At 40.8% G+C, this 24,581-nt stretch overlaps 1 protein-coding gene across 11 annotated transcripts in view; it reads left to right on the plus strand.

Annotated features, from left to right (window-relative positions):
• adgrb2 (adhesion G protein-coupled receptor B2) overlaps positions 1-24,581 on the plus strand; it is a 214,629-nt gene that overhangs the window by 156,595 nt on the left and 33,453 nt on the right. For 10 of the 11 annotated variants that reach the window (XM_038724746.1, XM_038724739.1, XM_038724744.1 and 7 more), the window contains 8 exons: positions 2,408-2,534; positions 12,253-12,356; positions 12,695-12,797; positions 13,292-13,442; positions 16,544-16,613; positions 17,565-17,631; positions 20,451-20,536; positions 22,368-22,466. In XM_038724746.1, coding sequence (XP_038580674.1) covers positions 2,408-2,534; positions 12,253-12,356; positions 12,695-12,797; positions 13,292-13,442; positions 16,544-16,613; positions 17,565-17,631; positions 20,451-20,536; positions 22,368-22,466 — 807 coding nt within the window. The remainder of the gene's footprint in view (positions 1-2,407; positions 2,535-12,252; positions 12,357-12,694; positions 12,798-13,291; positions 13,443-16,543; positions 16,614-17,564; positions 17,632-20,450; positions 20,537-22,367; positions 22,467-24,581) is intronic. The other variant, XM_038724747.1, reaches the window with a different exon arrangement.

Here is a 24,581-nt window from a genome sequence, read left to right on the forward strand (position 1 = left end):
TATTTCCTGTTCTTGTCTTTCTCCCATTTCTGTCTCTGACACACACACACACAGAGACACACAATGCTGCTACCTGTCAAGCTGTCTCTAGGTTTCACTGCTGTTGCTCGTTTTCCGATCTTCAGTCTTTGAAGTGTCACTGTGCAGATTATGATCATTAGGGAATTGTACTCACATCTCATTACTGACATTAGGAATTGAGTGTCGCTGCGTGTGCGTGTTTGTGGGAGTGTGTTTGTCTGCTTGCCTTCGTGTTCAGATATACTTTTGAGAATTAATGCTGACACATTCTTGTCATTTAGAGTCAGACTGATCATGTTTGAGTGGGCTGTCACAGCATAAGTATATTTATTCTTGAGTGATGTATTGTACTGTTCTGCGGTTAACATGTTGTCATTGCCGGGTGGTTCATTTACTTTTTTTAACCGTTCGCTTGCTTTATTTGATTGACAGCAGAAGAATCCAAAATATGACTGTGTGACTTTTTTTTCTTTTCTTTTCTTTTTTCTTTTTTACATTTTTAAACAAGATGCAGAGACAAATCAACATGTTAGTTCATTCAGTTTCTACTGATTAAAAATACTTGATTTTTAAGAATAAATTATGAACTCAGCAGACAAATAAAATCAATCCAAGACTTCTGTGTTTTGCATCTAACCTCCAAAATAAAAGCACACAGCTGCAAAAGTTAGAAATATATTTTAACAGATGTGTGTTTGGATTTCATTGTTACATTCAAAAATAAAATGCTATGTGAAAATGAAAGCAGAGCAGGATGTGCTGGTATAGTAAAAATAAATAAGAAATAAATAAACAACCATGTTCATGAAGAAAAGATCCTTATAATAATGATAATAAGTTAGGTAAGGGAGTACCTCTAGTAATCCATAGTGCAACTATAAGAGTTTTTATTATTTTTAGGTTATTTAGCTTAGGTTATTTAGCTTAGTATACTTATACTTAGAACAATATCTTGAAATTCAATTCAAATTTTAGATGTTAAGCAATCTGTCTGTCTGTTCTCCAAAGGCAGGGTAACATAAACAATGTTTCTTACAGTAAGATATCAGAAATGCAACAAGCCAGCTTATCATTCACATAAAGTGAAACTGTCACCAAAGCCTTCCCTTGAGATATAAATGATGCTCATATATAAAATATTGCCATTCAAAGCCTATATATTTTTTGTATGTTGAATGATTTGAAGCTTGCAGATTTTATTCAAATACTAATATGTTAAAGTCCTTATATAGGCAACACTTGATTAAATATCTCTCCATCTGCTGTTGAGGGTTCTCATTGCTATTAGCTTGAGAGGGGGTAATTAAGATCTCCACTAAAGCATTAGTGGTGAACCAACACTGTACACCGTGCTGTCTGCAATATGATTGCATTTCATACAGATCTTTCTGCTCTACAAATCTTTATATTTTAAATTTTAAAGAAGAAAAAGAACAAATGTAATCTGCATTCTGCTGAGGTTTCCTCTTCTAGATCCCCTTGTTCCTACGTACCGAGACCAGCAGCTAATGCAGTTATGCAGAAACAGTGACATAATTCCTCTGTTGCCTCCATTAACTGGGACTGAAAGCTCTTTATGCAGCAATCATGAAGTTGGCCTTCTTGACCCCATTGGAACATCTCTGTACCTGCTCTTATATCTCCCATAATGTTTCCATCTGTCTCTGGAGACTAGAATAGAAGCATATCCAGGTTAAAACATGAGGTTAATGTGTAGCACCAGGGTGATTAGTTCGGTTAAAATCTTATTGATCGGGGCAAACAAGGAGAAGATGACAAAGATGTAGGGCAAGGAAGTGTAGAAGGTTCAATTGTATGAGAATCTGGGCGTTTTTCCACAGTAACTTGTTGCCTGTCAAAGCAATTGACCATTTAGTGCTAAATAAAGCCCATACACCATTTAAGCTCCCTGGTCTTTGTAAACTGTTGATGCAACCCTTTTCATTTGTCCTCAAGGCCTCAAGTCTCTTAAGAGTATTCTGGCAAGAAAGGGGAGATGGAATAAAGGACCAAAGATGAGAAAGAAAATATTTGGGGTGCTAAACACAGAGAAGACTCAAGAGCAAATGGAGTGACATTGGCTTCTAATGCCAGCATGGTGTAAGAGCCTGTCAGTGTGTGTGTGTGTGTGTGTGTGTGTGGGGGGGGGGGGGGAGTGGTGATCACTGCATATTAAACCTATAGAGTTAATGTGTAAACTTGGTGAACTTGATGGTGAAGAATGTCTACGCTCTGAAAACGTTCTACCCACCTTGAGTTGGAAACTTACTATAGACGTGTTTTAGTCATGGGACAGTTCTCTGTGTGTATTTGTCTAACGCTCACTGTTTATGTCCCCTGTGCCACCTCCCCTACCCGCCTCTACCCCCCTTCTCCACACCTCCAGGGAAGCTGGCGCAGAGAACTGGGGCACAGAAGGCTGCCAAACGCTCGCGTCAACCACTGTCCACACCAAATGCCTGTGCAGCAGGATATCCACCTACGCCGTGTTAGCGCAGCAAGCTAAAGACCCGGTGAGTCACTAATGCATAGCCTGATGTACTCTGTGGGACTCTGTGGGGGCTAACCAGGGGCCAGGTCAGTGAGCTGATGAGTTACCGTAGTATGGATTTAGATGGCATCCCTGTCAGTTGGACTTTAATGTAAAATACAACAGGCTGTAAGAACATTTATTGTCTTTTTAGAGAGATATGGATGGATGGTGTTGATGTGACTGGTGAAATCTGAACGTAAGGTGTCTTACTTTGACAAGCATCTTCCCTTGCACCACTGACAAGAAGAAAACGCTGTCAGCGTTTAACATTGTCACGGTATAAGAAGCTGTTCTGATCAGTATGTCTTTGCTTGTCTAATTATATGTTGATCGGCTGTCAATCTCCACATTCTGCAACTTTCTTTTTTTTCCTTTTTTTTTTAAGCTTAAAGGTCAGTTTGTTCAGAGAGCTACTTCCATGTGATGGGAGAGAGAAGAGGCATCAGGGGAAAGAAAAGAGATTTTATTGTGTCTGTGTGTGATTTTGCCAGCGGCACGTAACCTGCGCTTCTATAAATAGTTCCCGTGGCTTGCAGTGTGTGTTTGACATGATTAAAGAAGGCTTTTTAGCAGTTCAGGGTAATGCCTGTTCTGAAACATTGACCCATTCTCACATTTTTAACTAATGGACATCCAAAGACCTGACAGCTGTTAGTTCACCTTCCTCTCACAGCCTGACTTCGTCCAACAGACCCTTATTCATTAATTGTATAACATCCCATATCGTCATCTCATTTATTTCACACCTTCCTTCTATACACACCTAACCCAATGTAATATTTATTCCTACTTTCTTGCGACCTTTTTTCCTCCTAGATGTATTTCCCATTAATATCTCCTCGTTTTCCTTTTTCTCTATACCACCCTACTTTTGCCACTAATTCCATCCTCCTTTTCAACAATTTCAGCTGTTGTGTCACTTTATGCCACAGCTCCCTCACTGGACACACAATGTTCCCCTCAGCATTGGCTGTTAGTTTGTCTTCATGCTTACTTGCACCTAATGCCCACGAGGACACATTAAATAATCAGGGAGTGGAGGGAGTTTGGGTAAATGTGTTGTTACACACTAGAATCTATGGGAGCTTTGTGTGATTTTCTCTCTCTTAATGGTTAGGTTAGAAAATGGAGCCAGCAAAGCAGATCCCTTAGCAAGCACTGGAGGCTAACTCCAGGTGTCACAGAAATGGAAAGTGATTGTGAGGAATGGAGGATTTGGGGAAGGAAATGTTCAACCAAACAGAAAAGGCAGTCTGGTCTCAGCTGTCAGGGAGAACTAAGAGAGAGAGTGAGAGAGAGGAAAGGAGAGAGAAAGAGACGAAGAGATGGAAAGGAGATGTTGTCTGCTCTCAGTAATAATGCATTAACAACCAGTGTCGCTGAGATAAATAGCTGTGGGCATACGTGGACATCTGTAACCTTTTCAGTGTAAAACGGTGCTCCCACATAGAACTCTCTGGTGCTGTGCATCAAAACACATTGCTGGTAAGATGTGCCTGTCCTTACATACACACTGCATCAAATGAAAATGAAAAAAACACTGTGGCTCGGTTTGCGCATTACATTAGCTTGGTGTGTAACGTTCTCTACATATGTGTCAATGTTTTTTTCTGGGGTCTTTGTTTCCTCTCATGTTCCAAAGATACATTACAAGGTTCAGCTGGACTAGAGTCTAAACCCAGTTTTATAGAGCTGCGAAGTGAAAAGAGCTGCTGGTTCTGCTTGTATTTTATCACCATTATAAATTCACCACTTAATATTCTTCTCTCCAGTCTTCAACAAAGAAACACAGGAGTCACACAAAAAATTTAATTATCCTATAGGCTTATGTTATGGGTTTTAATTATTTTTACTTTGTTACTGGGAAATTATGTTTGACTTGGCGGATGGCTCCAAATACTACATTAACCATGAGCCTCAGTCCCCATTGCAATGGAGAAGAAGCCTGTCAAATGTAAAATGCTTCTTCCTTGCAGTTGGTAACAACACATGGCATCATAGTTGTCAAATCTATCCAGAATGTGAAGGTGAATTAATTTTCTCAACAGTGTAACCTTTAGCTTCTGCCCACCGTTGGTGGATGGAGTGCTGCATGTGTGAGTCTAGAGAAAATGAATGGGATTTTAACTTCCACAACCAAGGGTGCTTGAATGGTGTCCAATAGGTCACACAGGATGGAGTGATCCAAGTGACAGCTGAAAACAATGGACACTGGATAAGCCGAACTGGCAGTGATTGATCCTTTGCCTTTTAGAAGCCCTGGCTATGCTAAAGGTGCTGATCATACTGGATAGCTGGATGATATAAACCTCCAATATTCAGTTGGATTTTTATTCTGGGGATCTTTTTATCATATTTGAATAATTTGATTCCTGTCATCTTCCCCTGGATACCCTCTTTAGTTTTTTTAAGAAATGTAAAAGGGGTCAAAATAATGTAATTGCCTTCAGGTGAGTAAATTCAGTTATACATTATTTTGTCCTTCAATGTTTGAATTACTTCACAGAGGTCTGGAACCTTTTACAGAACTCTGGGAAACATTAATTCCCACTATATGGAAAACATGGTGGTTACAACCTATAAGCTTAATGGGTCATTCCAGCTGCTGTTTCTGGTTCCTGTGACTCCTCTTCCAAGTGAACAATATTGACTTTTCCCTCGCTGCAGCAAGCAGGTCGGCCATGTTGAGTGAAAGAGGACTAGGAGGCAACGCACATTGACTTTTTTAGACATTTGTTACATCTGTGAAGAGTGCGTTAGTCATTAGCGATTCAACATTCAGCCCCCGGTACCACCATTAGACCTAGTGCTAAGGACTGGAAGGTATGGGTCAGTGTGTTTGTGTTCATGGCTCTCAGTCAGGAGCTGCTGTGGCCAGTGCTGAGTGCACTTTGTTGCTTTACAGCCCTCCAGAGTTAGATTTTTATTCCAGGGGAGATTGGATTCCATAAAAGAGGAGGGAGAGACGGATTGAATTTGGCAACACATAAAAAACCTAGTCACATCCAGACATGCAAACACAGAAAACTAGGTACGGATGTTTGCACTTTTATACACCCTCACACACACAAGCGCATACATACAAATCTGCACGCACAAAACTGCACATGTACACACTCAAACATGCATTCATATGCTGTGTCCAGACTCTGTGGCTGCTGGAGCAGAGCTGAGTATCAGAGGCCCAGCTCTGACAGCTTATCCTGGGCCATGGCGCTAGGGACAAGGAGGAGGGGGGGGGGATTAACCTCCATGTGTAATAGAAAAGGGACAGAGGGAGGGGGAGAGAAAGAGATGGAGGGATTTAGAAGCAGTGCTGCCATTACAGGCCGTTTACAGTGGAGCGAGGATAGCCAGTTAATCCTGTTTACTTTCTATAGCCTCTGAGATTTCTGTGTGTGCATGTGTGTGGTTGTGTGCGTAGAGAGAGAGACCACTATCAGACAAGACAGAGGTTGTTACTTTAGAGAAACAGAGGGGAGAGAGGGAGAAAGAGGAGTCGAGTGAGTGAGGTCATGCAGCCCTACAATAAACCAAGTCACTTAATTCCCAAAATGACTCCAGTGGGAACACAAACCCTACGGATATGTCTGGACTCCATAGTGCTCATAGGGATCATGGGATTTGGAGTTGAAGGGGGTATTGGCTTTATAAAAGTCAGTTTAACATTCTGTGCCTCAAGTTAATCAAGAGAGTTATACCTCTTCACTTCAGTTTCGTCAGCACACAAGGCTCCTTCCCTGGCTGCGCTGATGTGAAAATTAATTACAGCTTTTCAAGTGCCTCTCTCAAACTTGTTTTTTACGGCTACAGTGGGATTTGTGGTTTGCCTGAGCAGGTAACCAGAAATGTGAGTGAAAAGGTCAGTGGTTCAAACAGCACCTGAGACCTTAATCCCAGTGAGTGTGAACGAGTACACCAGCAAATATACAAACACGTTCTACAGACACAGATTGGCTAGGAGGAGACAAATAAGGCAGCAGGCACTGCGAAGAGGCGGGGGTGCCTTCTGCGTTTCCATAGCTCGTTTATAAGCCAATTATGGTATCAAAGCAATTTTCTCAACAGAACAATATGCGAGGTGATCTCTGCTTCTGCTGTGAAGGATTTCTCACAGCTTCTTTTACCTGCCAGGCTAACTGTCTTTGGCCCAATCAGTCTCGTGAAATGATTGGGTCTGCTTGAGATGAATTGAGTCTGTTTCCCCTGCTGTCATTAGTGCTCACAGGCAGCTAATCAGAATGGAAAAATCTCACAGCTGAGTCTATTATTTAGACTGTTAATGGCCAAAGTCCCTGACTTGACTGTGGAAGGACGATAGGGATGATTGAGGCACTCTGAGATGGCAACTCATATTTTAGCTTATTATAACTTAACTGGAGAGAGTGTTTAGAAAGACAACAAGGCCTGGCCTAGATGGAGCAAGCCTACAAGGTTACAGTATGCAAATACCTTGCACTTGTCAACCGTAATTAAAAGATGGGGGGCTTCTTTAATTTATGAGGGACTCTGTGTGGAATTGCATTAGAATCTTTGGATCCCTTGTCACATTAATTGAAGGTGAGTTAGTGACAAGGGAAAGGATGATGAGAGAATAAACAGGTGCAATTATTTAGTTATTTCTCTGGCTGAAGATGCATAATGGCTGAGCGTGGGTGTGGTGAGGACAGATTTACTTGATAATTGGATAGCAGAAGGTATAGTTTTGGCTGTGGTGGCTTTTTTGACCGCAAGAATCCCTGTTAACAATTTTAATCAGAATCAGAATCAGAATCCGCTTTATTGCCAGGTATGCGTACACATACGAGGAATTTGAGTCAGGATTGTACATTGCTCATGATGTGCTTATTCATACAAAAATACCATAACACAATAATAAAATAATAATAAAATAAAATCAGACACAAACTACAGTATAGACAACATTAATAAACGCACTATGAACAAAACAATATGGACATATTGATAAATAGTGCAGTGATCAGATTGCAAAGGATGTAAGAGTAAACTATTATTCTCATTATGTACATGTTGAAGGTGGATATGATATACAGGTACACATACACATACAGGCATACATGTACACATGTACACAGTGTGATGGAGTGTAGTGCAAAGGATGCTGGGATAAATAAATAAGACCTATGACCTTATGACCTGAGGTAGGTGTATTGGTATACAGTATATACAATATGACACAGTATGAACAGCACTGAAAGAGAATGGTGAATAAATAAATAATAAGTGGAAACCAGTAAACAGGTGGCTGATTAGAGGCAGTAATTTTAAGTAGGGCATGCTGTTTCGGCATGTCTCCAACTTCATTTGGTTTTTCTTATGTGACAAATTGTATGAAGGTTAAAATACCCTTTTGGTAAGCTCAAAATTGCAATGTGATGATATGAAGATTTGTGTGAACCATCACCTGGGCCTGTTATAGTGTATCTATGATTGGGCGGAGATGGTTTTGACAGTAGCCTTGAAGAAACAGTGTATCTTGGTGCTATTTGCTTTAATTTCAAACATGTTTTTGGGATTAGGCCTTTGTTTTGTACCGGGTACATTTTGCTTAAACAAGCGACACACACCTCAAATAATATATAAAAAAAAAACCCTGAAGTTAAGGCCAGCACTTGATATGATGACTTAACATTTTTACACTATGTCAGCTCTCCAGGTTGTCACACAATGACAGGAGACTTATGGTTTGTCTTGAGGCCACTGAAGCCAGAGCCTGTCAAGCTGAACCCTCGAGGGTCTGCTGAAGTGATTCTGTTGAAGCATATCGCAGGCAATATTTACCTGGTGCCATGACAGCAAAACAGGCAACTGAATAGCAGGAACACTAGATTAGCAAGATGTAGAGTTTTACATCGCTGCAGGGGCACAGTCTGCTTGTGAATACTTTTGTGTGTGCCTATGTGAGGACAAATGGAGCATGTGACTGCGGAAGTAACTTGAATGTTGAAAATGCCATATTTTCAAGAAATATTTAGCAAGAGGAATAGCATTTTCACAGCTTACATGGGACTATGAGAAATGGCAAAAGACACCCACAAATGGATGCATATAGAGTATTCAGAGCCTGAGACTTGCCTCACCAGAAAAACTCTTAGTTATGACTGTTCTCTCTCAAATGCAAGGACAAAAGTAACATGCTGTTATTTGTTGTCAGTGTGGATGGAACGGTCAGCAGTCATGTGATATGACACACTGTTCGCATCCCACTTGCAACACTCTTTCCCTAACCTGCATTAACTGATTTTTTGGCCACATGGTAGCATCAGAAATAAGCTGTAAACACACTTATTACTCATGTCATCACCTTTTAAGCTGATATGCTGAACATGTTAGCTAACTGTTAGCCTGTTTACACAACCCGCTGATATGGAGCAACATCAGCATTAATTTGAAGTCGAGTTAGTTAGAGTTGAATTCATTTGAAGTCACCTTAAATATGTAGATCCAATCTTCATTCTTTTTTTAGTACTGTTTTGCTCTCCACCAACACCTAACGAAACAGGTAGCATACAGTGGGTTCATAAAGCTTTTCAACAAGAAAAGCTGCTTGCTATGTCTATAATGAGAGCATTGATAGTGAACCAAATCAGTGAAGTTGGCGGCTTTAAAACCAAAATCAATGAGCGTAAACACTCCATAGAGCTGAGAGGAATTCACGTATTCAGTCAGGTGAAAATTGAAAACCTTTACCTACATGTGTTCATTTCATCCATTGTTAATATTAAAATAATAATTATAGTAGCTTTTTGGTTTATGATAAAAAAAACAAAAACTAATGAGATTCCATCATCCCACTTCCCATCAACATTTTGTTTGTAATGCTAATTAGCATGCTAACAGGTGAAACAAAAAATTAAATTTAGCATGTTAGCATTGACACTGTAGCATTTCTGCAAAGAAAAGTTTGAACCATGATCCTTCCATACCCTTTACATAGTAGTTTAAGTTGACTAAACACAACACAAACCAACCTTAACCATAGAGATCATACAGAGCTCATATGTTTTCTAAGACAATGACAAATGCCATGATTGGTCTTTTGGTGTGAGAACTTAATGGATTAAAAAACTCAAGTTTCCAAAATGCCATCTTTTCAAGAACTAATAGTCTTTGAAAGTATACAATGGACTTTCTTCAAGGTTTCCACTAGAGACATGGCATTTTCAGTCTATATGGGCCTATGAGACACTCACCAAAAACACCACACTACACGAGTGGTGAGACACACTCAGACACTCAGTGCCAGCTGTTTTATAGAGTATTCTGAGCCCTCTCATACTCCTCATAGAGGATGCATTTGCAGAATTACTTAGAACGTGTGCATTATTGTGTGATCTCAGCACTGTACAGAGAGACCCGCAGCTGCTGAGGAGTGAATAAGAGGTACAGGTATATTGAGGAAGAATGGGAGACACAGAGAGGGTGAGAAAGGGAGGATAGGTAGGAGTGGAGGGAGGAGGGGTTTGAGTGAGAGGATAAGTAGGTTAAACTTCCTGAGCTGAAAATAGCTATCTTCTCCATCACATGGTAGCCAAGCTGCCCAGGGGAGCCTGGCCATATACAGCAGAGCCTCAGCACACTCTTTCTAATCTGTAGTCTCTCTCTGTGCTTTTCTCTTGTCTCACACACATACCAAACACATCCACATATCCCCTCCAACTGCAACATAATATCACTATATCTATTTAGAGCAGGGCATTTGTGTGACACTGTATCCTCAGGCCGAGTGTGTTTTATTTGTGTGTTTGTGTGGGTGTTTCCTTTTTTTTTCATTTCCTCTTTTATAGCATCCTTCCGCATTATGAAATTAGATGCCTAAACTCATCACACATACATAACCTAAACGTACCAATTAAGAAAACACTGTTAGACAAATTGACACAATGAAGAGCTGAGGGACAATTTGCGGATGTATATTGAGTAAATTACGAGTAAGAGTGTAATGCATTTGATTACTTGCCTGGCAGAGGCTAATTCAAGACAAAGTAAAACAGACAGAGACAAAAGGGGAATTCACGAGGCTTGTGTGTATGTGTGTGTCTCTCATTCCCCATGGGTCCTCCATGTTTGATCTGTCAGACCTCAAAAAAACACAAATGCCGGTATATCCTTTGACCTTCCTCTCTACATAATATCAAACACACTGAGTCTCTGTTGTCTCTCACTCCCCTCTTAAGCATTTCCTTTTTCCTAAAGCAGGTGCTTGTCATATCCCTCTATCTCTTTCTCTTTTTTCTGGGTCTCTCCTTTCTTAGGAGGCAGTTTTGATTATGTTTCACCTCCATTCTCCTCCTAGCGTGTTTGTGTGTGTGCGTCGTATTGGTATTCCAGCCTATTTCACTTTCCTCTGGAGAAATTGGCTTCCTTTGATGGGCCAGGGAAAACCACTAAAAGGGAAGCTTTGACTCTCACTCGTTCTCTTTTCTCCCTATCTAAATCTTCTTCCTCCTCCTCCTCCTCCTTGCTTTCTCTTAGTTGTCCTTAACTCTTCCCACTCCATCTCTCTTTGAATTTATCTCCTACTCCTTCTTTTAAGCGTGTGTTCTTTATTCCTTTCTAAAGTCCTCTCTCTTGCTTTACTCCTCTGCCTTCAGCTCATCTTGAATACACACACACACACACACACACACACACACACATGGCTTAAACACTGACTTTCAATTACTTGGCCGTTGGCACATCTGCCTGGATGTGCCTTTGTGTGTGAGTATGTACTTTATTTGCAGTAAAAGACACCTTGTGCAGTATGTGTGTACAGTGATAAATCTTTGAGATGAAAGGGAAGGCTAGCCACTCTAGGGGGTAAATTGAGGTAAATTGTGTGATTGAGAACTTAAAAGCAGGCCAAACATTAAGCCCATTTGGGACACGGCAGGGTGTATGCTCTCCACGCAGCTTCATTTGTCTGCTCCCCTCCTTTCAAAGGCACAGAGAGAGAGAGAGAGAGAGAGAGAGAGAGAGAGAGAGAGAGAGAGAGAGAGAGAGAGAGAGAGAGAGAGAGGCAAAGCAGAGGTCCGCTGTACATCATGACCTAAATCGCTTAATTATGCGTTATGGTCTAGTGCTTTTACCCTTGTACACGTGAAATTATGCAATTGTTGAACATGGGTGCACAGCAGGCTCCCAGTGTACATTCTCTACCTTGGAAATCGGCTGGTTACCTGAATGAGAATGTGTAAATGCATGCATTCTCATAGCAAAGCTAAGCGGTGTGTGTTCCATGTAAAGCGGCATGAAGCGGGTTGCAAAGCCAGTGTAAAGACACAGTTTAAGAAATTACCCTTTCGAAATCCATCATATTAATTTTTGAGTTATCTCTTGATATGTGCAGTATTATTTTTTTATGTTTTTATAACAAAATTCCTCTTTTTTCTCTGCCTGTCAAATATTACAATGTTTGACCGTTAGCTTGTGGGTCATAGTAGCTAACAGAGGGATGTCATAGCAGAAGGTGTATACTTGGATATCAGTCAGCAAAACTAAGCCACGCCCACCCACCTATTCCATTGCATAAGACAGAAGCTCCAGATGCTCTAACTGCCATTTCACTGTGATTTTAACTAACCCGTATAGTTCTTTTGGTATAATAAAATAAGATGTCTAAGATCTGTGGGATAATGCCTTGCTGTAATTATTAATTATCCATTTTTCCCTTTCTTACCTTTCACCCAATTCAGGACATGGGTCCTACCAGCATGCCCTCTGTTCCCCTCATGGTGGGCTGTGGGGTCTCCTGCACCGCTCTGCTCATCCTGCTGCTAATCTACGCTGCCTTCTGGAGGTACATGTACACACTCAAACACATACTTCATAGTCTACCATTGCATCCTCTGTGCTGACAGTGGTGATTTTTCTCACTATTTGGCTCCTACCAGTACATAAAAAGTACATTTTGTGTGTGTCGTCTGCTGTGCCAAAACTCCAGTGAGGCCTAATAAGGAACAAATGGTTCAACTGCAGCAGGGGGTGGTGATTAGATTTTTGTAACACACATGACAGATGGCAAAATCAAGCTAATGACTCTGCAATGTCCAAAAAGATGCTGTTCAGTCCATCAATCTGTCATTAATACTTATCTCACATGTCTGTCCTCACTCTCTCTCATCCTCTGCTCTCTAGGTATATCCGTTCGGAGAGATCCATCATCTTGGTGAATTTTTGCCTCTCCATCTTGGCCTCCAATTTATTGATTTTGGTGGGACAATCTCAAACGCTTAGCAAGGTAAGGCAGTGAGCAGAAACACATAAAGGACATTCTATTCCTGCACAACTGGATTTCCATAGTACATTTATTATTCCAGTAATAGTGCTTTTGACCAAGCGTTTCATAATGCACAGAAACGAACTGTCAAAAAAAAATCACCTGGCACAACGGAAGACATGGTTTATACAGTGGAGTTCTCAAAGTGTCGTGCTGACATTTTTGGCACACCGCACTCTTGAGTACTCTGACTAAGCAAGACTGTACTGTGTGGTGGTCAGTATCGATCAAAATGAGGAACACAGCTGAACCAGATTGAAGTCCTAGTCTTCTAAATAACTCCCTACGTTCCTCTTTATTTTGTGGAGGTTTCATTTTCCACTGCTGACTAGTCCTAAGAGATGATTCACTGTAACACCTCTCACAAAAAGACCTTTTTGGAGGCGTTTTTTTTGTGAAACGCCTCCAATGTTTTTTTCTCTCTCTATCTCCCTGACTTTCATCTCTCTCTTTAGGGCCTCTGTACTGTGACTGCTGCCTTCCTGCATTTCTTCTTCTTGGCATCCTTCTGCTGGGTGCTGACAGAGGCGTGGCAGTCCTACCTGGCCGTCATTGGGAAAATGAGGTCACGACTCATTCGCAAGCGTTTTCTGTGCCTCGGCTGGGGTGAGCACCCACAATACCAATCATACATTACAAAACGAAAGAATGCTGTGTGAATTTTGGCACTTTGTTTTGATTCAGTTTTAGTTTTAGGGCCTGCAAGTGTCACAGCAAAATTCATATTTCACATGTCTTTGTAAAACATTTGGTTTTAGAAGCTCAGTGACATAGGGAGTACTTGCAAAGATATCTGGTGAACTGCTGTAGCTGGCTAGCTTAACGCTAACATGCTAGTCAGCCCGGACTTGCTAGCGTTGATAAGTCACTATAGGGCTCCTGTATATTTTCTCTGCCAGGCATTTTGTTCTTAGGATTATACATAAGCTTAGTTCATACAATAAAGCGTTTTACTGAAGAGGGAAGCTCTCCTTGCTAACAAGCTTGCTAACCATTAGCGACTAATGTGACAGTCCAATTAGACAGTTAATTTCTAAGACATATGTGTCATCCTCTCCTCAGCCCTGTCAATACGGCTTGCATTCATGGTCTTGCTCAGTAAAACACTGTTTGGATTTAACTTGAGAGAAGCGGCTAAAACAGATGATAGTATTAACATAGAAATATTCCTTTAGCTAACATCAAGGAGAAGATTTAGATTGTTGACAGCCTACATTACCCCCCACGACCCTGTACGCAGGATAAGCGGTTGATGATGGATGGATGGATGGATGGTCAGCCTACATTACTCCTGCACTCATTCCTGTCAATATCCTAAACACGAAAGACTGAAAGTAACATTAGCATACATTTAAAAGCACACAGATAATGCGTGCTTGTTTTTGTGATTTCTTCCAGCTGTTTTTTGCTACATTTGTTTCAAGGTTTTAGTGGGACCGTTGATTCATTTAGCCTGTGAAGTTACTTTATTGTCATTAAACGGTTAAACAGTGACATTAGCTAACATTACTATCTGACATTACTGAAAAGTAAGCTGCTGCTTCTTAACAGGTCAAGCAGGTAAATCATCTTCTGAGGAAAGGATAAATTTAGGTGAGGGAAGATATTCTTTTACCAGTTCCATACTGTGTGTTATTCTGAAGATGCAAGCAGGTTATCGCAGGTTATTAGTTTATTTGTCCATTAATCCAACATTTATGATTGTTTAGTCTTCCACTTTGTGTTTAGTTTTAGTCTTGTTTTAAGAAAAATGTTTTCGGCACAGTCTTTGTAACTATTAATACGATATGACAGTACATTCCTGTGCATGCAGAGCATTCCGAGTGCACACACACAGTCGCTTCATAAATTGACTACAACACCTAGCTGCTAATGTAGATTCCTGCTGTTGCTGTTACTGGAAATATAAACCGTCCTTGTGTGCCAGAGGACTTTCAGCATAGTAAATGAAGACACTTTCAGGAAATGGAGGCTGATTGAACCACTGTTGTGTGACACAAGCTGGTGATGGAGAGCAGCTAAACAGGCATTTTTTATGACAATGTAACAGATTATTATGTTGTAGTGTTAGAATTGTTGACTGCATTATGCTTAATAACCGTAATTTGCTCTATTCTCATTTGTATCCCATTTTTCATTGCTGTATATGATTATTTGCTGCTTCAATGACTCCATTTCTCAAAATACATTTATTACAGTTTTTACTGATGTGATCTCATCTAATTAAACCAAAGCTAGACATGAAATTTGACATGAATACACACACTCACAAAGTATGTCACAGTATAGATTCAGAGCAATGGTAATCTCACTCCTTTGTAGACATCCAGCTCTACCTCTGTTGCATTCACCCTCCGTGTCACTCTGTTATGCTGTTCTCTGAGTGTACTATAACCTGACGCAACAAGCACCAGTGGTGTTAGAGGATAATCAAAACATATGATAACATCTGCATAACACTAGCAAGATGCTTTGAGATAACTGTATAAATTACTATCTGCAGGCTCCACCACCATCACCACACACACACACACACACACACACACACACACACACACACACATTGTCTGTTCATTTCACTTGATATTGATCCAACCAGTCTAATCTGCCAAGTTTACTGATGCCCTTACCTGATACAGGGGAGGGAGACTGTATAGACTGTTGTACAGGCACAGATAGAGAGAGATACTGACACAGTGTGTGTATGTGCGTTTGTTGGGTATGTGGTGGCCGCTATAGAATTATCCAATATACCTACAAATGCACATGAAATGAATGAAACAGTTGAGCAGAGTGGAGGGGATCAAACAGCTTATCTTCCACACGTCCTTTTAGCAATTTCCTCCCCAAATGATTGAAATCAGTTGCCATGGAAACAGAGGATTTGGGGTGTGACTGGATCTGGATTAGATTAGCAGTAGAGTGTCCTTGCGTAATGTATAGGTGTGTGTTTACTTTATTATATGTCCGTAAATGCTAGATTAATGTTGCTGTCTAATTGAAACTTTGCGCATGCTGGTTAGTGGACCGGCCTGGCTCCCCACCATCTTATTTGTTAATGTTAATGTGACTTTTTCTAATTGCTTTTCATTTGCAGCCATAATCACAGCTTTGTTAATTACATGAATATTTCAGAGCCAAACTCATTACGGGCCCAGCATATTTCCTTCTTTTTTCTGGCACACGCTCTGTGACACTCAGTCTCACTCTCCCTGCCTCTCATTTACACACATACCCACATGCAGACACAGGCAAATTGCTTGATTGAGCTAATTAATGCATGACTTATTGACCACTCCAAGCTACACCTTATAAACTCTCTCTTAGTCTTGCATGCTCACACACTCAGGCATACTGCATGTGTGTGTGACATATGGCAGGGTTAATGCACAACAAGAATGTCCTGAGATGCAAAATCAGCGCTTCCATCTCTACAGTGAACTGGGATCCAAGCCCAGTTAGACCTGTGTGTCAGGGAGCACATGCAGAGCACTCGGGCTTAACTACAGGGCACTCAGTCAGTTTTGATCACATATGCACATGTTACGTGCTATTGCATGGCTGCTTAGCATTTGAAAAGGAAGAGCCGTATGGAGTTGTTCACAACGGAGAATCTTATTTGGCCGACATGTTCAACTGTCCCCATTAAGGCTTCCTTTTATCCTTTGTCTCACCCTTTTGATCTTTCTCTCTCTGTCTGTCTGCAGGTCTTCCAGCTCTAGTTGTAGCAGTGTCAGTAGGTTTCACCAGAGCAAGAGGTTACGGCACAGCCAGCTAGTGAGTAACACTCTCAGACTTCCTGCTCTGTCCCTCACACCAGTCATGACTCGATTTGGATATCATCACTTAATCATCAGTTTTTTACCTCTGATTTATGTTTGGATGGGTCGGACGCACAACAGAATCCATTACCCTTTACTACTTACCATTCACAGCATACCCTAGTCTTCCTTTTGCTGTTTAGAAAAGTCTATCTTCCAGTTTTTCCCCTATAGGTTTCAAGCTAAGGTCTATTTCATACATTTGTATTTGTATCCAGTTTTTCATTCAGGGGAGGCTTTGCTCTATACAGCTGAATATACTGTATAAAGAATTGCAAGTACAATAATTTGAAAATGCAGTCCGAATGTGTCCGTTCCTTGATTATTTATATTCCTTTAGTCTGTAAGGGTCCACCAATCAAAAGAATCAAAACAGCTTTTCAGAAACATTTATCCAAGTTATGAATCCTGTCATGTGAAGTTCATTGCTCTCTGTCTGCTAACTTCTCTCATCCTGCACCGTGTTGTTGTTTTTGTGAGGTTGCTGCCTTCAAAATAAAAGCGCATAAGCCATCTGTCGGAGCTAGATCAAATAAATGACGTGTATTTGATATTATTTGATCATTTTTACATAAGTATTATTCTGTTCGAAATAAATAAACTGTTTCATAGTAGTTTCAGTTTTGTGCAAAAAGAATTAAAGGCCTGTCCCATATGGACGCCTGTCCCAAATAAAGGCAGGGTCGATTCAGTGATTTTAGCAAATAAAAGCCCAGGCTATTATTCAAAGTTTTATGGTAAATGTGTTCCTTAATTGGTTGGGTACCTGTGGTGATTAAGTGCTTGGCACTCATGGCAAGTGAAATGAGAGACCTGAATGTGGTGAAGTGATATTTTATACACCAGTAGCTCTGTGCTTTTGCTGTGTTTTGTGTCAAAACACTTCCCTGGTTTTCTTTTTCTCTAGCTGTTGGTTATCCTTGGAGGGTGGCTTGCTTTATGCCTTCGTCGGGCCAGCTGCTGTCATTGTATTGGTAAGTCTGTCCAAAATACTCTCTCATGACGAGATTCCCTCACTTTTTAGATGGACTGCTCCCATCTCTCACTGGTCACATTGCATAATTCTACAAATATTTTGCTAAAACAGCCGCAGCTGACCTCAGAGGATTTTCCCTTTCCCTCCGCTCCCACGTGCACATGTGAGCATACACACCCGGGGTGTCCACGACAAAATGATGAGCTGAGGACTTTGATCCTTGAGTTTAAAATGTCAGCTCAGAAAAAGTAAAATGTATTCCAGCAGACAAGCGCTTCCCGGCAACATATGCCTGGACTGAATTCTTGCCCAGCAGCCAAATATCTCACTCTTATGTGTACTTTCAAAGTATGAGTCACTGTACCCAATGTATTTAAGGATAGATTTAAAAAAAACAACAACTTCTTTTCAAACATAAATATATGACTAACAGTGTGCACCGCAATCATAATAATGTGTGTTTGCTTTTGCCAATTGCTATAAAACTGACATTTTTATATACTAGTAAATATAGCTCTATATTGTTCTACAGCAAAATTGAGTGCATTGATTGCATCTCACTGGTGTTTTAATCATCTGCTGTTGTGTGCTGCTGTACGTGGCTGGTTCCAGGATTAGCTAATTTCTCTTAAATTAATCCCTGGGTGCATATTTCCACCACTAAGCCTAATAAGTCTGGATGGGGTACTAAACTTTAGTTTGGTAATTGCTGCCACTGCTGTTGTTGTTTTGTTTGTGTGTCTACTCATACGTTAAGATTTCCCCTTCTCATTGCTTGCACACTCACGGCATACTACACGTCGGAAAGGAAGCATGGACAGCACCACGGGTGTGCAGGGTGATATGCATGTTTTTAGTTTAAGTAAATTCCTGACAAGCGAGTGGCAGGTTGACATTTTCATCAAGCTACAGTTTGGGACGTGATGTAATACGGGATTAAATAGTGCTGAATATCCATGATTATGATAATATAGTAGATTCCAATACTACTGTACAGCTGTGTATTGAATCTATAACATTTTTCTGCCTAGCCAGAAAACCGTCAGGTTGGTGCTTTATTTTACTAAATCCAAAGTTCATCAATTTAATATAGTAGAACTCATACATTATAAAGAAATAAATGTTAGGCATTTGGGGTCTCTCTTTATAAGAGCTCAAAGGTTACAGCCGTCATGTAAAATCAAAAGACAGTTGTCCTCACACACTGTGTGTCAGTGTGTGATGTTTCTTTGAATGTTTCCAAATTTCAACGCTTTCTACCTTCACAATGTCAATGTGCACTCCACACCCCATCTGCTATGTAACGGTCCCCAGCCCCCCGGTGTTGTTGCTAGGGCCCCCACTCTAACAAACAGCTGTAATGAGAGTGGGACGTCGGGCAGAGAAACACAGACCTTCCCACAGGACTCTTCTCTAATTAATGAACCTGGCCTTGGGCAAATAGAAGAGCAGGATGATGCTGACTCACAGAGCTAGGGCCAGACATGACTGGCATGACAATGGCGCACTCACAATCTGGCACATCGCAGGTAGTTGTCAGCAGCGAAACACACACAAGAGAGGGGAAGGAGATCAGAGAGAGAGAGAGAGTTTTTAGCAAACTGCAAACGCTGCCAGATGTACCGTAGATGTGGCGGAGAAATGGGCTTCAAGTTAAAATCCAGCTTCTGCAAAAGCTGCAATAACTGAAAATTCAACTGACCACATGAAAGTCAGACTTTAAGTGCTCAACTACTCAGTTGTTTCCTAAGGATTTCTAGCAGCTGTGTATTGAATCTATAACATTTTTCTGCCTAGCCAGAAGCTGAACTTGGTAACAGATGAAAAAAAAAGAATCCAGGCAGACATTTAGTTAAAGACCTTGATAAGAACATGAATGCATTACATACACAGCAAAGTTGTATGAAAGTAATGTGTTGGTAATTCACCTCACAGCTGACATCATGAGCAGATGAATACCCAAACAGAGACTCTACAGAGACACCCACAGAGGGTGGAAGAATGAGTATGAAATAATGTTGGAAACCAGGATTAGAAGGAACTTGTCGCCAGCATAGAAAATCTCCCAGATGGGCAGAATTTCACAGCGGAAGAGGTCTACATGTAGCAACCCTTGGCTCAGATTTGTGTGTGTGTGTGCCTAATAGAATCTTTATGACTGGGTCACTGTGGCCAGATGTTTGGCAGGCTTAGCTATGGCCGCCTCATTAGTAAGAGAAGCCAGGATGAGAATCAGTGGGGATTAATTTTTTTTTTACTATTTCTTTAAGGGAGTCACCACAAATGACACACTATTTTGTATAATTTAGTCAGAGACACTTGCATCAAACAAATTAACCATTTTTAACAATATGTAAATGTTAAATTTAAACTCTTAAAGGGTCTGAGCAAGGACAAGGCTTCTGCTGAGAGAACTAATCACCATTTATAAACACATATTTGAACAATCAGCTTGTAATGTCCACGCTATATACCGGCATGAATGTGATTGGACGTTACTAGCCACTCAGCTGTGAATGAGCCTGTCGTTGTAAATCATATTGCCACAACAGCCACTGTGGAAACTATTTTTTTTGTGTGAAATGAGCTGAGCCTAAAGCTCTTCTTGCACAAGAGCAAGTCAGCCTGGAAACTCTGACAGCAAAGGCACTGTCACATTCAGCCTTGAGTCTATGGGACAATTAAAAAGTCATCTTCAATCAATCAACTGAAACATTAAGAAATAAAAATATAGATTTATACAGTGCATGAATTCCTGTTGGCTACCCATCTGTTATAGCAATCCTGATCAAACTTTCATCTCTCTCTTGCTCTCAGGTGAATATGCTCATTGGAATTGTGGTGTTTAACAAGCTCATGTCTCGAGACGGCATCTCAGACAAGTCTAAAAAGCAGCGAGCGGGGTAAGTTCACTTCCTAAACCCCTCTGCACCTCATACACAGTCTACTACACACAAAAGGCGTTGCCACACAACTCCCACAAAACACGTGCCGCTTACTCATCCATTCAGTCAATTTCTTGGTGGGAAGTGACTACATATTTGCTGCATTAGCTACATTTTACCTTCTGTCAGGCACAAACCGAGGGAGACAACATGTTCATGGCAACTAACTCGAACTGCTTTCAAGGGCCTCGGAACACACACCTACTTGTGCACCTGCGCCTCCCGCAAAAAAAAAAAAATCCCAAAAAAAGAGAAAGATTCCAATTTGGCAACAAAATGACAAGACATCTGTTGTGTTCTGTTGCTCAGTTCTAGCTTCCACATACATACTGTTTCCATCTAGTTTTCTCAGTATTATGTGGCGTCAATGAAAATAAACAGCAGATGGAAACCTGTGTAACCTAGTGTAAACACCAGGATTATGTGGATGAAGTCTTGTGCACTACTGGAATCCTATTGGATTTTTTTTTCTGTTATTACACATCAGACATGCATGCAAATGCACCCATCTACATCCACAACATTACATCTATTAAAGCAGTTGCCGGCTGTTCATCATCTTCTAATCCTATGAGTGGAGATTTCCTCAGCTCTCGCAGCCAAATCCATGTGTTCATTTCCATACCTATTGATTCCATTGTTTTCTCTTGTGTCTCCTATTACTCTCTTTTCTCTCTCTCGCTCTCTCTCATTACACTTCCTCCAATGTCTGTCTCCTGCACAAATTGAAATTGATAATCTGTGTATAGCTGCAAGGGTTAACAGTACAGATTGGCTCTCCGGGGGTTTGATTAGCTTTTGTTACCCGGTGATGCAACTGAGATTAGACCAGTTGGTGTATACAAACACACCTAACACACACGCAAACACACACAAGCAGATGTACCCGTCTTTGTTCCAGGCAAAGTCCTCGGTGTTATCCGAATCCTAAGCACATTTCCTCTCAGATTCTCAGAAGTGTGTGTTTAGAAGCACACACGTATCTTAGCCTTAACCTACACACAGTAGTTGGTAGTGTTGCTAACAGGACAGGCTGTCATTAGCGTAATGTATTTCCTCATGAAACTGTGGGGATGTGGCTCGCGCTAAGGCAATGAGCTGTGATGGGACGCTAATGTAGCATAGCCCGTGCATGGTCCCATCATTCTCCACTTGTGATTGTGTATACACACACACACACACACACACACGCACACACACACACTGTTGCTCTCCATCTGAGTAGTCAACTGTAAGTAAACAACCAAAAGAGTCTTTTTTTTTTTTCTTTCTTCCTTTACACCCCGATAGTGCTTCATTGTGCACGGTGACATGTACTCGTATATAACACACACCTGCATACACTGGCAGTGGAATAAGATGTTGTTGGTGTATTTCCTGTCTGTGCCACTGTAATCTGTTAATCCACATGACTTTGCTGTTAACATTGCAATGTCCGTCTCTCACTTTCTTTCTACTTGCTCTGAATCAATCTTGGTATTCTGACTGTTATTCATTGCTGCTACTTTTTAAGGTCTGGTTTTAATTTGCCTTTCTTTCTTTTCTCCCTCCCCCTCCTCCCTTTTTCTTTTCCCCTCCCACTCTTTGTTGTGTCCACTTTTTTTCTCGGTTCTTTTCTGGTTCTTTTGCAACTGTGACACCTGCACATTCACCTGTCGCCATCACTGGAACTTGTGTTTCCACACATCCTCCCCCTGACCCCATCCCACTCCCTCTTCTCCTCCCCACATGGTTGGGTGTGTGTGTGTGTGTGTGTGTGTGTGTGTGTCTGTGTGCACATGTCCTAAAGTGTCCCAGCGGAGGCGCGTAGCCGGCTGCTCCTGAAATGCTCCAAGTGTGGCGTGATCTCGAGCACCGCTCTGTCCAGCTCGACTGCCAGCAGCGCCATGTTAGTCCTTCATCTTCATCTTTCTACCTCTCTTTCCATTCCCCTCTCTGTCTCTCTCTGGCTGTCGTTAATGATGCAGGGTGACATTCAGACTTGTCTGGATTAAAAAGAAAAAACTACCTAATGAAAGGAAAAACACCTGCACTGCAAGCCGCCACTATTTAATGAGCTTGTTTTGATCCAAAGCGGATTTTCCTCAGGTCGTGCTGAGCAAACCTGACCTGTGTCAAACAGTATTTGTGAATCAATTTTAGAGTTTGTTTTAACTTGTTTATAGTGCAGAATTGCAGAGGCTTAACACATCAGGGCAGTGCAATGTCAGTACTGTAATCGTATAAACTTTCTTTCCCTCATTATATATATATGTTGTATGGTTTAATGGTATTTCCATTCCACCACCTTTGGTCACAGTGAACGCATCATATTTCAAAACTGACAAAGCATTTAAGATACAGACATACCAACAACATATATATATACTAGAGCTGCAGGTGTTTAAATCTTTAGAGCATTTATTCTTATTTTTACTACATGTCTCAGAGAACTCAATGAAGAAATGTATTTCCTAATTGTGCAGAATGCTACACAGCCAGTGGAAATATTTTTGTAATGTCGGTTGTGGCTCTGAAAGAGAGCTTTGTCAAGTCTGAGAAAATTATTACATTGACATCGCATCTCGACTTGAGCTTGGAGAATAAAAATTCAATGATTTGCATTTTGGGAAAAACATTAGGTATCAGTTTGAAGAGACACAGGTAGATGTATGGCAGTTATATGTATTTTTTAGTGAACATCTTCTACTGGGTGGTCACATTTTAGATGGAGTAACAAGAAAACGGTCACAGACCAATGGACAGGTCAAAGACCATTTCTTTGTCTATTTCAATGACATTGGAACTTGCACCACTTTCTTGGTATTTGACTTGGATCAAACCTGGAATTGTGCTTCTTAGAAAGAAGTTTGTTGTCATGGTTTCATGTTCAGTGCAGCCAGACTATTAATGAAAGGCCCCTCCCCCGTTATACTGTTGCAAACAACCCTCTGCATATTTAACAACGTCCCTGTGCAAATCTTTCATTATGGCTTTGTGTTTATTTTGGAAGAGTGCTGTGTTTAAAGCAGCAGCTCTGTTCTTTGCTGTGTTGTTCAGTGATTGGACGCTATGATTGGAGGGTAATGGGATGAGATTGCCTATTTGCAGTTACACGTTTCTATCAGGTTTTCTGTTGTCACTGGGAACACACAGGGCCATTATTGACATTTGTTTTTACACAGCTCTGCTGATCTCAGATCCACCTAAATATTAGCTAAATACATATAGAGTCTATTATTATTATTGTCATTTATATTGTACACATTACTGCACTTCTTTTAGCTACTTGCAGTGTACTGTTTGGTTGGAAGGTCCTTCAAAAAATCAGTTTACAGAAATCCATAGTGTAAAGCCATAATCAAACTGACTGTGCTGGATAATTTCTGTATTATTTAGTGAAATAGCAAATGCTGATAGTATTACAAACTTCTTTATTCTCTGTAGCATTATTATGTAGTAAGCCTGGTCTAAGTGTCCTGATAAAGATTTTTTTTTGATTGAGATAAACACCATTTGGAAATGTTGACAATGTTGCTTTCCAAACATTTATTTTCTCCCAAATTACTTTGTAGCACTTTCAAATATAACAGCTTATTAAAAACACTTATTGTGTATGATTAAGTACACTTGCAGTGTTAGAGTGTGTCTTTTCACATAGAATGTAGGCTGTTAATGGTACTGTACTGAACCACATGTTGTAGTTAAAACCACAGTCCACAACGGCTGGAAATTTTACACATCAACAAGAGAAGAGCACAGCTTTGGCTTTATTGCTCTATATTCTCTTATTCATTGCCGTCGGACATGCACATCTGAAGGGACGTGTTTCTAAGCGTAGCCAGACAGAGCTGTCCGTCTGTTAGACGGATTGTTATAAAACCATGAAACAGCACGAATATTTTAAATTGGTGTCTGACTCCATGGAGTTACAGATGCAAACACACTCCCCCACGCACTTACTCCTCAGAAGCCCCCATGTCAGGACTTGTCATTGGCCTGTCTTCCCCCTCCCTGTTGGCCC

The sequence above is a fragment of the Micropterus salmoides genome, unplaced genomic scaffold, assembly GCF_014851395.1.
Source record: "Micropterus salmoides isolate LMB-PRFRI ecotype aquatic unplaced genomic scaffold, ASM1485139v1 Ms_hic_scaffold_17, whole genome shotgun sequence".
NCBI classification, from domain to species: domain Eukaryota; kingdom Metazoa; phylum Chordata; class Actinopteri; order Centrarchiformes; family Centrarchidae; genus Micropterus; species Micropterus salmoides.